This window comes from Microplitis demolitor, chromosome 1 (assembly GCF_026212275.2).
Source record: "Microplitis demolitor isolate Queensland-Clemson2020A chromosome 1, iyMicDemo2.1a, whole genome shotgun sequence".
Taxonomy (NCBI): Eukaryota; Metazoa; Arthropoda; class Insecta; order Hymenoptera; family Braconidae; genus Microplitis; species Microplitis demolitor.
In genome coordinates, this window is record NC_068545.1 from 7,166,094 (window position 1) to 7,183,933 (window position 17,840).

General features: G+C 25.3%; 2 protein-coding genes across 7 annotated transcripts; both read right to left on the reverse strand.

Annotated features, from left to right (window-relative positions):
• Positions 1-569: 569 nt before the first annotated feature.
• LOC103568420 (uncharacterized) lies at positions 570-8,556 on the reverse strand. 6 transcript variants are annotated; one of them, XM_014440979.2, is made up of 13 exons: positions 8,395-8,556; positions 7,409-7,482; positions 7,042-7,232; positions 6,880-6,950; positions 6,738-6,812; positions 4,876-5,360; positions 4,000-4,156; positions 2,979-3,137; positions 2,419-2,910; positions 2,203-2,338; positions 1,877-2,108; positions 1,359-1,784; positions 570-693 (listed from the first exon to the last, which is right to left on the reverse strand). In XM_014440979.2, exons 2-13 carry the CDS (start codon positions 7,432-7,434, stop codon positions 690-692), a joined length of 2,454 nt encoding a protein of 817 aa, XP_014296465.1. In that variant the 5' UTR covers positions 7,435-7,482; positions 8,395-8,556; the 3' UTR covers positions 570-689. The 6 variants fall into 6 exon arrangements, with proteins under 6 accessions (XP_014296465.1, XP_053598920.1, XP_053598918.1 ...); XM_053742945.1 differs by lacking the exon at positions 570-693 and having other exon boundaries at positions 798-1,784; positions 7,042-7,220; XM_053742943.1 differs by lacking the exon at positions 570-693 and having other exon boundaries at positions 798-1,784; positions 4,876-5,357.
• A 2,465-nt stretch (positions 8,557-11,021) lies between these two features.
• On the reverse strand, positions 11,022-17,157 carry LOC103568421 (protein zer-1 homolog). Its single transcript, XM_008545274.3, has 9 exons — positions 15,719-17,157; positions 15,349-15,637; positions 14,845-15,136; positions 14,549-14,754; positions 14,303-14,474; positions 13,790-14,113; positions 12,142-12,291; positions 11,761-12,013; positions 11,022-11,309 (listed from the first exon to the last, which is right to left on the reverse strand). The coding sequence occupies exons 1-9, from the start codon at positions 16,182-16,184 to the stop codon at positions 11,116-11,118; spliced, it is 2,346 nt and encodes a 781-aa protein (XP_008543496.1). The 5' UTR covers positions 16,185-17,157; the 3' UTR covers positions 11,022-11,115.
• Positions 17,158-17,840: the final 683 nt, after the last annotated feature.

The following is a 17,840-nucleotide window of genomic DNA, read 5'->3' on the forward strand; positions in this document are numbered from 1 at the left end:
TCAGAACGAGCAAAAACAAGTTCTTCGAAATGTATCAAACTTTGACGACGGATATCTTGTGAATGATTGAATTTATGCCAAAATCATAAAAAACCTTTTTTGTAGATCAGTAAATTTCCTACAACATGTTTGAGAAGAGGTTTTTTGTATCTTGATTTTTTCGGAAGTTATGTATTTTTTACCATGTTACTAAATGAAAAATCGAAAATTATTAATAGCCACCTCTAAATATTAATATTACTATTTTTATTAATATTACCATTTTTTAATATACCCTTTCAATTTTTCAATGTTCATCAAAAAAATAAAAATAGACCCCTAATTTGAAACAGTCTAATATAGATATACAGTTTGCATGGAGTGATTGCTTCTCAATTCTTTTCAATCAGTATTTTCAACCAGGGAAATACAAAATAAATTGTTAAAGATAAAATTTAATTTGAAAATGTTGAAATTTGTATATTACTTCGAACGTGCATTGAAAATGAACATCAATCCTCGTTGTTTAAAACAGCAACTTAAAATACATTTATAATGTCCAAATATTTAACAAAATTGTAGATTTAGATTCAGAAAGTTTTTTTATTAAAAGTAATTATTTTCATCAATCATTCGTTGTATAAAAATTATACAAATATATATAATATCAAAATTCATCGGCTATTAGGTCTTGATCGGGAATTGGTCCATTACCTTAAAATAAAAGAAAACATTGATTTTATTTTTCAATTATTATACTTTATTTATGTATAATATTAAATTTGAAAACGTTTGTTATGCATCAATGCTAGTTATTATGTAATTATTTATTAAATGACACACGGTTATTATAAAAAATTATTAAACGTAATTATTTTGTACATAAAGTATTTTTAGAACTATTGAAAAATAATTTTAATAATTTCTATCAATAATAATTACTATGAAAAATATTGACACAAAAATTACAAATCTTTTAAATAAAATCATGTCATTCAAACTCAAATTATTCTTTTTCAAGCAATTACTGCATTCTTTTTTAATTATTACAATAGAGTGATGTAATACATATTTATATTCTGCACAAAGACATTGTCAATTAAGCCGATTAATTTTTAGTTATCAATAACTTTTAATATTAACAATTTACTTAACTTTTAAAGGATTTTAAATTGATTGAATTCATCACTTAAAAGTAATAAAATGAAAAAATTCAGAGTATAAAAAAATAAAAAAGAAAAAGAAATATTAAAAATTAATCATCAGTTGTTTCAACTTTAATTTTAACTTCATTTTTTTTATTATTATCATCAATTTCTTCCGAATTTTTATCTTTATTATGCTGTGCCTTTTTATCTGTATTTTTGAATCTGTCATACCGTGTATCTTCATCATCACTTGATTTACCAGGCTCCACTTCACGTAAAATATCCCCTAGGTCTTTATCAACATCATCCCAAAGTTTATCGCCGTCGTTAGGATAATCATCTTCTTCTTCTTGAATTTTACTTGGCTTTGATGAAGCCAAAGTAACATCAGTTTCTAACGAATTTTGATTTTGTTCACTGGCTTGCCCACTATTACTACCAATACCAACACTACTTTCAACAGATGTTTCGGAATTAGCAGACACATTACTAATACTGGTAATAATTGGCTGGGGGTTATTTGTCGGAGATGCTTTAACATTTTCCAATGAATTTATTGAATTTGCTGTGACATTATTTGTTGTAGTTGTTGAAGTTTGAAGATGAATACGTTCTGCTTGACGTCGCAACGCTTTATCATCATTATCACGAACATAACTAAAAAATGTATTATATTTAGTTATTAATAAACAATATAAAAATACTAATGTAATAATTAACTTGTATATGATATTTAATTTTATAAATACCGTTTAAGATGGCTTCTAGTTGAGCAATGAAGAGCTAGCGCTCTTTCGGAATTTTCATTACGTGGAAGATATACTTTACAAAGATCACAAAACTGAACTTCAACAGTTTTAATATACTCAACTCCTACTTTAATCATTTGTTTATGTTTAGGTTTTTTTTCCGTCTCTGCTGGATTTTCAGTATCTGGTTTATCTTTTTTCTTTTTATCCGCCGACTCTTCATCTTCTTCAGCTGTTAAATATAATACATAATATTAATAAAAATACTTATAATAATTGCTAAAAAATTTTGAGTGAATTATAAAAAAATATAAAAATATATTAACCATCGACATCTCCAACAGAATCTAATGTCATAAAGTTTTCAAGATTATGATCTTTATCATCATCTTCCATCGCACTTGAATCTCCATCAGCTTCTGCAGTACCGGCACTTTTTTTCTCATCTACAAGACTCTTTCGCTAAAACATAAACGAATTTATTAAATCTCTAGATAAGAAATTTTAATAGTAATACTATTATTAATAAAAAAAAAAAATACCTTAATGTGATCAAGTGAACAAGCATGAGTTTCAAAAAGCATCGGCGATCGGAACTGCATTCTACAGACACGACAGAACGGCGTAAGGAACCTTTTAATCTGACGATGTGAGTCAGATGAATGATGTACGGCCTTTAATGAACGGTAATTAAGTTTACAAATTTGACAAAACATTGTACGTGATGGCAATGTACCACGCGCGGCTTCGCGTGCTTCATGTCGTCGTTGTTCCTGACGTTGAAGAACTCGCATGCGCGCTAAACTAGCCTTATGACGTGCTGCAATCCGTCTCATTGCCGTATTATGACGCCCGGAGTATAAATGCAATGAATAGTCTTTAAATGTAACACTGCGATGAGAACAATGTGGACAACTTAGTTTAATAAAACGCCTGCCACCTTCACGTCTACTGTTTGGTGTATCATCAGGATCTCCAACCTCTTCTTTTATTTTTACTTCTTTTTCTTCATCACCTTCATTAACTTCTTCTTTCTATATTTAAAATTTAAATAATCAAACAATTATCTCAGATAAAGGAATAAATTTGCTACTAATTATACCTCATGTTTTATTTTATCTTCTTCTCTATTATTCTCAACATCTTTTATTTCTTCGCGATCATTACTTTTACGATCAATTTTTTCTTTCTTACGCTTATCCTCTTTTGTTTTTTTTTCTTCTTCATTATCTTCTGGTTCATCTTCTTCTGAATGAGCCGTCTACAAATTATAAGTATTATAATAATTAATTAATTAATTTAAGGGCATTCTTGAACGTCTCCAACCCCACTTTTCAATTTTGAATTATCATAATCGTTTTAAAGCAAAAGCCCCTATCCCGCTCAATTTTCATTGGAGTAAGATTAAATCACTCAATATAAATTAATAAATAAAATGAAAAACCATATTTTTGTTTTATAATTATTTTTTGAAGTTTCAAGTATTAGAATAAAATTTTAGTTTTAAGAATAATTTTGATAATTAATTAGTATTAATTTTTTAAATAAGGTCCTTGAGTGTGCCCATAGTCGCTCACTAAAAGTTGTCATGTACCATTTACTCGATCAACACATGGCCCTATAGTCGCTCAAAGACAATATCAATTAAACTATCATAAATTTATTGATTTGAAAAATAATTTATAAATTATACTACTTTATTCTTTCATAATATAAAATTTCATGAATTATAAAAATCTATTTAATAAGATATAGTTATAACAATTATTAAAAAATTTGACGTAATCTAAATTTAATTTAACGAATGAACGTTAAAGTAAAAAATGCCCGGCTAAACGCGATTTTGAAAACAGTCATTTAATTTAAATTTATAATCTATTATAAAATAATTTGCTACATCATATTTTAATATATTTAGATTCACAAATAATTATTTATCAATAATAATATTTTTAGTCGTAATTTTTTTTTTATAGAAATTATAAAAAAAAACGCCTTAAACAGTTAAAGTGAGCGGGTATAGGGGCTTTTTATTTAAAATTAATTGTTTAATTAAATTTTATTACGAAGAGGGAAGAGGGAATTATTTAAGAATGCCCTAAATAATAAAATAACAACAATACCTTTTCATCAACATCCCAATTTTCTTCAACATCTTTGTCTTCATCGTCATCGTCATCATCGGAATAGGCATCATTAAGTGCCTTGTCGACTCTATCCTTGTCCTTTAAACTGGATCCCGTACCTGACTCCTTTTTACTTCCGGATATCCTAGTACCGCTATAGAGAACGGCACAGCAATTTCGTATTGAAATAAATTATATCCAATGTCATCGTATTGTTTATTTCTATTATTTTTTATTTTTTTACTCACTGCTCTTTTTTCAATCATTTTTAATTATATATATACATATATTTATATTTATATTGATATATTATATTATATATATGTATAAACACATTGAGAAATCATTCTTTTCAATGTAATATTTTCTTCAGCTAATATTATAAAAGTACTTTTTTAAGTTCGTTGTGACAGATCAATGTAATTCACAACGATTCAATATATGTATTTAATTAGGGATAAATATCTATTAAATAAATAAATGGTTATATAAACCATATTATATGTAAAATAAATTATTATTGATTTTCTTGGGCGTAATGCATGTCATTTATGCATTAATTTTTATAGTATTTATTAAATCATTCCTTGAACCCCTGTGTTAAATGTATTTCGCCATCATCAATTTCGGCACTCATATTTTATAATTTTATATATATATATATAATAAATTTTATTTGTTCCCTCAATAATGTTTGATCCACTTGCTTAGCAATTAAAGTGCATAAGCAAGTGATTTGTTGACATAATTTATTTATAATAATTATATATTATTAAACCATATACTTTATATTTTATTTAAGTGTGCCTTAACGTCATATAGCCATCGCGATCTTTTATTATTTTTATAAATGATTTGATAATTATAAATTACCTCCTGCGTATTTTAGTTGAGGCCAATCGTACCCGTTGAATGTAGTCGCGTGAACGCGAACTGAGCAGCTTACGACGATAATCAAGAGTTGAAGTGAGTGCACGTTTACGGCTCAATAATAGTTCCGTACGTGAACTCCCAACTCGAAAATTACTACCTCTTGCACGTGTTGAAATACCACGTCCACGATAATTACTACTTTGACGTGATAAACGTCCACCACCACGATTAGAACTGTTGCTGTTGTAACGCTGTGATGGTGGTGCCATATCACTAATACGTGGTGGTGGTGGTGCTGCATAATTCCTTGATGTGGATGAATGACGTTCTTCTGAACGATGATAAGATGATGCTCGTTCACTCTGCCTTTTATCATCATAACCAGTTGACGATGATGATCTCTTATTCTCGTTATAAGCAGATGTACTTGATGAACCGCCATAGGTTGAGGGATACCTCTGCGAGCCACTGCTGCCTTCACCCTGCTAAATTCAAATTCAATTTTCTGCCATCTACCATCATGTTTTTTTTTTTTTTCTATTTATTTATTTATAATCTTTTACTATTTTTTTTCTCTTAATTTCCTTTCTCAACCATTTTTCAATGATGCTCTTTTTCTCTCAATATTTTATCAAATATATATTTATAAATCCATCCTCAATCATTTCTTACGCTTCATCAACCCGGTTTCAATCCGTAAAATTAATCAATACCTCTCGTTGAATTTTTTTTTTTTTTTTATATTTTTCAATTAAAACTAAGGTTTTTATTGCTTTACGCAGTGTAAACCTTATGTATTTAAATTTTTATACTTATCTGATATATCTATGTATATTTTCTATTTAAATCATGCAGAGACAGCCTGTACATTATTAACTAATATATTTATTTAAAGATACGGACATTAAATCCGCAAGGAAATTAAAGTTGAATGTTCAATGATGCCGCTTTTTTTTTTTTTTTTTAGTTTTTAGTTTTAAATTGTAGAAGACTAGAAATTGGTAGAGGCATAAATGATATAGAAAGATGTCTAGTGCTTACAATTATGCACGGTTTAAAACATATATATGTATATATATATGTGTGTGTATATATATATATATATATATACATATGTATACCTTATATCACGCGTACTAATATTATTTATAGGTCATTTTCTCTCCTCCTAGATGAAAACAACCGGGTTTTAGTTTCAAAGTTGCATTTAAATGCAACTATTTTGGCATTGGTTCATCCAACGAAATCAGCTTATTCATATCTCTGACTAAAGAGTCTTTATTATATATTATATATATATATATGTATATATATATAGATTTCATCATATTATTTGTATCATTTTCATAGCTGTTCCATAGCTAAAAGTACGTGTGTTCAAGCGGCCGTCGGCGCGTAGCTTGAAAGGAAAGTAGGAAAAATATTGAGTCCCTGATTTATAAACTACACTAACAGTTATGAGTTCTCGATACGATGATTATTGATGAGTTAATTTTTAAGTATTGTTAATTTTATTAATATTTAAAAATAAATGTTAATATATATACTATATGTATATATATATATTCCCATTTGCCTCTTACATGAACTATATTTCATTTAAAATAAACTTGATTGATGTTATTTAAAGTTACAACAAAAAAAAGAAGTTACTACGACTTATTGTTTTGAGGTAAATGGGTTTGCATTAGAAATGAATTTAAAAAAATTATAATACATTTTAAATATTTAATACAATGTGCAAAGACATTTACCAAAGACTTAAGAGCATATCGATCAATTTTTCTTCTTCATATAAATTTTATTATTATTATCAATAATACTATTTTATTAACTATGTATTGATTTTTTTAAATACATACCTGATAAGAATCGTTTCTCACACGTTTGCGATCGCTCGATGACCTACGATCATCCCGATTTGAATATGATTCTTGCTATAATAATAAATATTATTCGAACAATTTATTTTTAATTAATATAACAATTAAATATTAAACTTACACGTGGACGTTTATAACTATTAGAGTGATCACCTCTACCACCTCTGCTGGAATAACGATCAGAAGATCCGCCTAAAATATATTGAATTGATTGTAATTAATAAATTCTACGCTTATTAGTTAAAAAATAAATTTATAACAATAATAAATAAAATAAATATACTTGAGTTATATTTATGACGCGAGTCATAACTTGTAGAAGAGTGTTTATTAAATCTACCGCCACGTGACGAACCATAACCACCTCGACTCATGTTGCTACCGTTACTACTTGTTTCCCAGTTACTTCCACCTCGTCCTCTGTAAGTACCACCACCGCCACGTGAATTGAATCCTCTTCCTCTGGAACTCATACTAATTACGAAAAAAAAAAAAAAAAATATATATATATATATATATATATATATATATATATATATATATATATATATATATATATTACGAATTAATGAAACACAAAATGTTTATTTGTTATTTTTATTATGTATATTTAGTTTTTTTGTGCTCGTTTATAAGTTTTTACAACAAACCTGTATTTGTTGTATCCATGACTCATAGTTACAGTCAATGATACAGGTTTCAAGTTGGTAGATGATTTAAATGTCTAAGAAAAACAATTGTATTTACTTAATAGTAATAATGGTAATTATTATTATTATTACTATTATTTAATTATTCATGAATAAATGATAACGATTTTATTATGATGGGTAAAAAAAGTTTCGAAAAGGTTGCTTATCAAGAAATTTAAAATTTAAGACCTTTAAGAATGCTTTTAAACTTATGACAATAAAGTTAGCGGATATTTAAAAATTTTTTGATTTTTTTTTTAACAAAACAATAAATATTGAAAAAATATTTTGAAAAATTGCACTTATAGTTTATGAAATTTTCGACATGTGCATTTTTTTAGATATTTTTTTTTTTTTTTCCATTATTTATCTGTTAAAAATAAATTTTTTTAATTTCAATGTCTGCTAACTTTACTATGATTTTAAATTCATGAAAATTATAACCTTATTTTAAAAATTAAAAACTGACCAGTGTTTTTAATTTTGAAAATTCCAATTGGTTTTAAAATGGCATTTTTTTTATGCGATACAATTTTCAACTTTTTTTTTATGAATTATCTAGATAAATAAAATTATTTATTTTAATAAACAAAATATAAAATGATTTAAATAAATTTCTATGTTTTCTCCAAAATAAATGAGTATTAAATTGCATCATAAGTATAAAATCAATATTTTAATATTATATTAAAAAATGACATTACTCTGATGTATTTTTTTCTATTGTATTGTTTAGATTTTTAATAACTATATAACGGTATTTATTTTGCATTTATATATAGATATATTTATTAAAATTTTCATTTACTCATAGGTGTTTTATTAAAAATCAATGGAATTTACGCATGAATATTTGCATTAAGCGTAAAAAAACTCAATGTGATGATACAAATAATGAATGATAATAATAATAAAACTATCATAGTGAAAGGTTAAATAATTACCTGTAGCCGTAATTGATACGAAATAAACAGTACGTAACAAATGGCTTTGTTTATTTGTTATAACAATTGCTTAAATTAAATGCCGTTTTAAAACATACTATTTATTCGGTAATAACCGAAAGAAAATGTCGGACAAGTGGCGTCTCTGACCAAAACTCTCGAGGCCAACTGCTGAATTATTATATTCAAATATAGAAACATGAGGAATGTGAACCAATATGTCCGGTTCATTTATTTCATTTCATATGTATCCGGTTATTTGAAATATAATATATTATTATTTAAGTTAAATTTTATGAGAAAATTTTATCAATTTACAATTATATTTTAGTCGATTGTTTTAATCGATAAAACTCAACTAATTTTTTAATCGTATTGTAAAAAATTTTATTTAAAATTTGAATGAAACTCTTTTTTTTGTTTGAAAATTAATTTATTTGAGTAAAAGTAATTATAAGAAAAAAAACTAACTATTTTGTGGTTCGAAAATAATGAATAATTTAAATATTTTTTAAAACTATGAATTATGACTTTTGTTATGAGGAGTAAACAATGATTACAAGACGTAAATGTGGAAATAAATTCTTAAAATTTAAAATGACAAAACAAAAAAATTTGTTCGCTCAAGAAATGTTTTTTTTTTTTTTTTTTTCTAAGAAATATTTTTTTCTCAGTATATATATATTAAATATCCCTGATTAAAAATACTCATTGAAAAGTATTGAAAACTATTTCAATTTTTTTCAATTCATACGGAGATTTTAAAAAATATTGAATGGAATTGAAATTTCGACCATTTGAATACTTTCTAATTCTTATAAAGGAATTCAAAAGTATTGAAAAGAATTCAATCTTTCATCATTTCAATACCTTCCAATATGGAAATAATATTGAAAAGGATTCAGAAAAATTAAAGATTCTCAATTTATTTCATTTTTTTTCAATCCTACACGTGACCTAAAATGTGAAACTATTCTGCAATTGAAAAAGATTCAGAAAGATTCGAAAATGTGAATTTATTTCAATTCAAGTCATAACTCGAAATATGGAACTATTTTAGTATCGAGAAAGATTCAGAAAAATTGAAAATTCTCAATTTTTTTCAATTCTTTTTAATTCTACACTTGATCCAAAAGATGGAACTAATTTGTTATTGAGAAGTATTGGGAAAGATTGAAAGCTGTCAATTTATTCGAATTTTTTTCAATCCCACGCGTGGACCTAAAATTCGAAAGTTTTTTGGTATTGACGAGGATTCGGAAAGATTAAAAGTATCAATTTATTCGAACCTATTTTAATTCTTTGGAAGTTTAGAAATTCTTATATTTTTTTTTAGATTCAATATAATTGAAAAATATTAATTTTACGTCCAGATGAAAACCTTGCGGTATAGGAAGTATTCAAAAGTACAAATTCTTATCTTTTTCAATACTTTTCAATGAGTATTTTTAGTCAGGGATATATATCAAAGAGATAAATAAGTTTATATCCTAAATCCTAATTAAACGAGCAAAATTAATACTTAGATCTTGTAAAACTTTCAAAATAATCAGCCAACTTTTAATCGCCTCAACAAATAAAATTCTTTAAACTTTTTATTCATGGTGATGATGAACTAAAATGAATAAAATATATCTAGATTAATCATCTACGCAGTTCTTATTAACAATAAATAGCCGCTAAAATTATTTTTTAATATATTTATTTTGTTTTTCTTAATAATAATATTACAATGAAAGCAGCAGGATGCGAAACATTTGAAATAAACAAATATATTGATATACAAAAACATACAAACCTAAAAGACAATACTTATTACTCGTTAATTATTATTTCTATATACAATAAATGTTTAATTTATAATTTGTTTATTTATTACTCGTTTTAATCATCATTTATTTTTTATTTTCTCACACACGATTTCGCATCCAATTGTTTTATTTAGTTTTCAGACAATTATCTACACGAAATACTAAATAATTGTAAGAATAAATTACTAAGAATTGCAATAACAATATATGATTTATTTTTGTATCTGTAATTTTTTAATATTTTTTTTTTTAATTCTTTTTACGAATAGTACTTAATAATAATTAAAATAATTATATCTGTAACATAATTATTGAAAGTATTAAACGCCGAAGTAACAATCGGATAATCATATAGGTATAATTAATAGTAATAATAACTGTATAAGTTAATTACATACAATAATATTGTTATCATACTTTTTACTTGACAATTAAGCCAAAATAATAATTGTAATAAATATGTATTAGCACTATCGAATTTTAAAATTTAAATATAACATCCGGTTTGTAATTGTAAACTGTAATATTTACAATTTAAAAAAATAATAATTAATTTAAAGTTATTCTTAGAAAATCAACAAAAATTGTTAATAGTATTGTTATTAGTTATTATATTATTTTAACGACATATATTTTAAAATAAATATCGGTAGGTAGTATACCATTTAATAGTCGATGAGCAAATTTAATGCGACAATTATTTTGATTATAAAATAACAAAGAAAAAAAAGTTTCCAAACTATTTATTTTAACTAACTTACCAAAACAAATAATAATAACTAATTAATTAGTTAAAGAAAAAAGAAAAGAAATAAAAACAATTTATTATTTTATTTATTGAATAATTTTAATTTTGTTAATATGGAATTTTTTTTTCTCTCAAGTCTTTTGTATTTAAAAACGCGCATCATTAATCATCGAGACTGTACTCTGATGAGGATTGAAGGGTTTCTTGTTGGTCTCCACGTATTTTATTGGGTCCACAATTAATAATAACTGACAAAGCAAGATCTTTAATGCGATTATAAGGTCTGTCGTCGTCTAATAATTTTCTAAGTTTTTCTATTCCACCTTCTGACTCAACTAAAGAGCAATACTTTGTAGCTAAACACAATTGGAAAAATTGAATTATTATTATCACATCAGTAATAAGCTTAATTAATTATTTATTAATAAATCTTTATGGCTTTTCTGATCTTAAGATAAATTATTTATTTAAATTGACGTTTCATATAAAATATATTTTATTTAAATTTAAAAACAATAAATGGAATTGAATTTAAAATTTCAGATTATTGAAAAAGTTGAGTTTTTTCAAGTAGCAGAAATGCTTCAATTTTAAATAATTTTTTATATAATGGTTTAATTAATTGTTTTTGAATTGAAATAAAATCTAATTTATATATAAGCCAGATGATAACGAAATGTCACTTAATTTAAATAAATAATTGATTTTAAAATTAGGAAGCTTGCAAGCAGTTATTAATATAAATATTTGATTAATATCAATAAAATAAAAAAAGTATTTAATTAATTATTAACTAATAATACTTACGATAAACTTGAGTTAAATTAGCAAGAGCCCATACTGCCCAATGTTGGCACTGTGGTGTGTGATAAACATCTAATAAACGTAGCAACGGTAAAAATGATCTATAATTAATATTCCGTTGTGACGATAGATTCCAACGTTCAATTGCTTCAACCATACGTTCAAGAACCTCATTCCTTGTTGGCTGTTCTATTGTCCATGCTTCTACACCATCAGACGCCATGTGAGCCAGTATTCCAGTTGCATTGTATGATACCTAAAAAGTCGACGTGTATACTATTATATAGTTTTAAAAATTATAAGAACAAATTAGGAACAAGATAAATACAAAAGCAAAAATAATTAATTAGGAATTGAATGTCACCGAAAAAAATAAATTATTACCTCAATTCCATCACGATCGTACTCCAATAAATTGGAGAAGACTGATACGTATTGCTGTTGCATTAAGTGAGGACGAAGGTAATCAACTTCAGCAACGTTGCCTAATAAACCCATCATATTTCGTAGTAATTCTTCTTTAGATGGATATTTCTGGAATAAACAAGCAATACAATAATTTTTTTTTTAATAAACTAGTACCTTTGTCGCGCGTTTACCAACTTTAAAATTAACATTTAAAAGTTATAGTAAAAAGAATCAAAATTCTGGCTAAATTAATACAGATATCACAAAAATGTACATCACCAACTTAGTAGCTGATGAAATTTTTTACAATAAAGGTCTTATAGCATTTCAATGTACATTTAATTGTTTCGACACAATTACAACTTTCAGTAAAAAAATTAATTTTAATCCATGTATTATTTTTAAATTGATTTCGCATATATTTCCTATATAACTTTGAAACTCTAAGAGATACGTTAATAAACCTTAGGAGGTTTTTGATAGCAAATAAAATTTCCAGTAATTTTTGTTAACATTTTTTTTTGTTAAGCCTATAGTTTCACTACAAATTCGATTTCTAAAAAAATAATCACTTCTTATTTAAATATTTTCGTATCGACTTCGACAAGTTAACTTAATATTTGATTTAATTCGCGGGAAATTAATTTTTATGGAAGTAAATAAAAAAAAAATAGTCTAAAGCATTCCGTAAGCAATACTGTACGGGATAGTGGAAGTATTAAATTTAAAATTTGTTGTTATTTTTAAGATCGTTTTTAGACAGTGCCCCCCCCCCTCTCCACTTTTTAAAAATATGCAATGATTTTCAACTGTCGTATCCGTGTTAAAATTTGATTAATTAATTAAAAAAAAATTAAGGCCTTAATTGAAAAAAGGACAACGTAAATTCGTTGAAATATGGAATTAAAAAAAAATAACAGTTGTTATCAATTAGAAGTTAAATGAAATTTGTTTAATAAATTTTAGCCTACAAAATTGAAAATTCGATTTTAAAATTGACATGAAAATTTCACTGAAATTTATACAACAAATTTTGTTAAACTCCCAATTGATATCAACTGTAAATTTTTTTTTTTAATCTATAAGGTAAAAGACCTCATACCGTGTATTTGTATATCTACAGTTAGTAAAATTTAGTAAATATAGATATACAAATACATGAATGATCGGGTACTAGTTCCCCGATCAGGTACTGAGTCTTTACTTGCCTTATCTCAACGAAATTACGAGTACATTGTCCTTTTTTCAATTAATGTTTTAATTATTTGATAAAAATTTTGATACACTTATGATAGTTAAAAGTCATTGAAACTTTTTAAAAAATGGGGGGGGGGAACTGTCTGAGAATGGCCTCAAAATTAAATTAATAATAAAAATATAAATAAAATGTCATATCAAATATTTTGTTTTAAAAAATCTACAATTAAATTACAGCATTTAAAAACCTGCCAAAATTACAATACACTTTTAGTAGTTAAGTGTATTAGTTAAAAGTATAATGTAAATTTTTTGTTAGTGAATTCAATGTTGTAAAAGAAAAGAAATCCATGCGTAACAATTAGAACTACAATATGACCATGCGCAATGCAAAATAATATATAATGTAAATATTTAGAATACAAACCTCAACACATTTTAAGAAAAGTTTCATTCCCTGTTCATCTAAAAATCTCTGGCAATTAATTGGTGTTTCGTCAGTCATATTCCACATTGTTGACCAAGCGACCTCGAGTACATCATCATGTAATTCACACTCAACTCTGTATCTAACTAATTCGAGCATAGTTTCAACGCATCCTAAATTTCCTAATAAACGTTTTTTCTTTCCTTCAACCTGACATGCCAGTGAATTTAATAAATAAATTCCGATTCGTTGTACAAAACCCTCAGATTCAGCGTGTCTTGTTGAATGTAATAAAACTTTAACAAGTGTTTCATAATTCCACATCTAAAATCATCATAAATAATCAAAATAATTATTTAAATTAAAATTATAATTAATTTAATCACTGCTTCTATTACTTCTAATAATAAAACTATTAGTACTTTGATATAGACATTTATAACTTTTATAACAAGATATGCACGATTGAATAATAATAATTGTCATAAGATAATTTTTTGGCTCATAACTTACAACATCTTGTGGTATACGAAACTGGCATAGGGCCAGACAACCGTTGCGCATCATCGTCTCTTCATCTTTATGAGCATTCATACCAGCAAGTAACGCACCTATTATTCTTCGTTTCATTTTTGAGACAAGCACACTCTTTTCTTTTGTTTTAACAATATAAAATAGTGTTGCGCTAAAAAAATAACAACAATAATCAATAATAGTTATATATTATTTTTATTATCAATTAAATAAATTAAAGTTTACCTTCCAGATATTTGTATATGACGTTCATTTAGATGTTTTTCCATAGCTTCCAATACAATACAAAGTGCTTGATCCATACGTTCACAACTTTCGTATCTAAATACGTGGTACAAATCATTTAAAACTTTTTGTAATAAATCTTGTTTATGATCCATGCATACACGAGCTGCGATGAGTATTTGTTCATCATTAGCATTGCCAGCAACCTACAATTTATTATTCAGTAATAATAATGTTAAATAAATTTATAAATTATGAATATATAGATAAATAATAAATAATAAATAAAAACTAACGATTTTAGCAGGTATATCATGTCTTCTACAAGCTTCATCATGAGTACCATATAAACCTAAAAATTGTAATGGATTGTTTACACGACAAGCAAGACCTTGAATATCACACATTGCATAAACATTTGTAGAATTAGATATCAATGGACGTTCGGCTACACCACGTCCAGCTAAATTTGTACCCCCTATGTCCAATGACGTTAAATTTGGTAAACCTTCAACTAATTCTGATAAAACTTGATTAGGTTTATTATAGAACGCATATTTATGATTAGCATGTGATATATCTAGATGCCTAAAATATAATTTAAAAAATATATAAAAAATTAATTTTGTAATTAATATTAATTAAAGGTAATTATGTAATGTAACAGTAGCTGGAAAAATAATAAAATGAATTTAAAAAAAAAAAATTAAAAAATTTTTCTCATCTAAATATTTACATGATTCATAATTACTAGTTTAAATGTATATATTGTTTTAATAATAATAAATTATTTATAATACCTTAATTTTTTCAATTGTGTAACATTGGCAACAAAGGCATGAGGACTGTCATTTATTTTAACGTTATAAAGACATAATGAAATTAAATTTGGAATTGATGATACAAATTCAAAATTACCAATATTTACGGCATTTGATAAATCTAAATGAGTTAAATTTGATAAACCAGATAGTAATATAAGATATTGTTCAGGTGCTATTTGAACATGTTCCAATGCTAGATGTTTTAAATTTGGTGCATTAAATAGATATCCACGTTTAAAATAATTTGGTGATAATAAATCTAAATCTGTAATAAAAATAATATAAATTATTATAAATTAAAATACTTAAATATTTAATTATAAATAAAAATATATGTATAACTTACAACATGTTAGATCCATTGGATATATTTGTGGACAACCACGAAAAGATAAACTTTGTAAATGTTTTGAATTATTATTGATGGATTCAATAGCTGATTTTGTTAAATTACAACAATCATTGAATGACAAGTGTAACAGTTGATGATTTGCAATAATAGCAACAGATGTATCTGTTATATTACTGTGGTTTATTTTAACATTTTTTAATCTTGTTGCAATAATATCTGCAAATATATTTATAAAACCATCATCGATACGTGTCGTACTCTCACATTTTTGAGCAAATTCAATGATTTTATCACAAATTTCACTTGGTAGCACAAGGCCACGTAATAATGTACGATAACCACGTTTATCAACAGTCGAAATAATGTCTAAATTATTACATATTGTTTTAAAACACAATTCAGCTAAACTTTCGGGTCCTATATATTTTTTAGAATTAAATATACCCTCAAAGTGCGCCATATTAACTTATTTATTACTGTTACCACTATCAATAACAATAAATATTGTTATTTTATTTTATTATTTATGCGGACATTTGAATTTATTCAGCAGATTCACATAAATTATTTATTTTATCACTTACACAATTTTACACAACTGTCAAATGTGTCAAATGTATCAGCTGTGAAGGTTCTAGCATCATATTTATTATATTTATAAACCCCTACTAGAATGTACTGCACTTGTAAGAACATAAACAGTAAGCAAGTTTATTTTTTTTTTTATTTTAATTACTCTTCTTTTTTTTTTTTTTTATTATTATCAGTACTCGTGTCTTCTGTCAATATCTCAGATCCATTTTGTCAATGAACCACCAGTCCATCTTTAAATCTTTACAATTATCATCAATTTATTTTTATAATTAATCCATAAATATGTGTATGTATATATTTATTTATATGTACTTAATGATTATGACGTACTGGATGCTTTTTTTATCTTATTCTTGTAAAATATTATTTTTTTATGTGTGAGACTGTTTTCTATTCAAAATTCCTGAGTATGTATCACTGATGCTTGTGAAACACACATACGCAATTTTCATAGCAATAAATTTAACTTATTAAAACACTCTGTTGATTATCGTAGTTGATTTATATTGTTATATATTTTTTATAACAATATAAATTTATGCAAAGGTATATGTATATAGTTTACATATTTATATAGAGTGATTATAGATTTCAACAGTGTAACTAACGATCAATTATCATTGATAATTATTTTTTTATGGATCAAGTTAACATTAGATTGTGTGACGTCATTAAATGACTCACGAGTGGAATACTCTCGGAAGATTCGAATTATTATCCCAGTATTTTATTAATTTTTAGATTTTTTAATACCGATACGGCCAAAATTTTTCTATTGTTTTATTAGATAAATTATCGAGTTTTACTGATAATTTTTATCAAAATTTTATAGATATTTTTGTGTTATAAAGATTTTTCTAGAAATCTACCTTTTTGTACTAGTACGCAAGCGTTAAATTTTATGGCGCTAAAATTTTAAACTTTTTTGTTCTTAATAATAATTTAATATTTAAAATAAAGCTGGCCGATTTTATGATTTTGTTAATCTAGGTTACTTGGTCAAGTAAATATAATTATAATTGTGAAATTAATTATGATTTATGTTATGAATTAAGATAATTTTGTATTTTTAATTTATTGCATTGAATCAATAAAATATTTATATATATTTAAATATGAAGCTTCAAATATTTTTGGTGTCAATAAAAAAAATTTTTTCGTAATTTTCTTTATATAAGATTCCAAGATCTCTTGAAATCCGAATTTTTAATTTCTAGTTTGATAATTTACTTTTTTTTAGCTTCGGTCTTTGCAGATCTCAAATCGCAATTACTATTTACGGAATTCTACTATGGGTTATACTAAAAAAAAAAATACCCCACATCTTTGCGTCATAATTTTATTCTATTCCGAACTTGTCATGTAGTTAATATAAATAATTTCATCAAATAATGCAAATTTTTATCTTACGAAATAATTACTAATAATTTATACACCCTAGTGGATCCAAATTACGGTAAATTACCGTATTCTACGGAATTTTACGTATTTTACCGCAAAATACCGTAATTTACTGCGAATT

Coding starts and splice junctions, on each gene's coding strand:
- LOC103568420 (XM_053742941.1), bottom strand. CDS start 7,434: ATGAGTCATGGATACAACAAATACAG. Junction 2,911..2,978: donor AAGATAAAATAAAACATGAG/GTATAATTAGTA, acceptor TTTTAAATATAG/AAAGAAGAAGTTAATGAAGG. Junction 1,785..1,876: donor ACTAGAAGCCATCTTAAACG/GTATTTATAAAA, acceptor TACATTTTTTAG/TTATGTTCGTGATAATGATG.
- LOC103568421 (XM_008545274.3), bottom strand. CDS start 16,184: ATGGCGCACTTTGAGGGTATATTTAATTCTAAAAAATATATAGGACCC. Junction 15,137..15,348: donor ACACAATTGAAAAAATTAAG/GTATTATAAATA, acceptor ATTATATTTTAG/GCATCTAGATATATCACATG. Junction 14,755..14,844: donor ATGATATACCTGCTAAAATC/GTTAGTTTTTAT, acceptor AATAAATTGTAG/GTTGCTGGCAATGCTAATGA.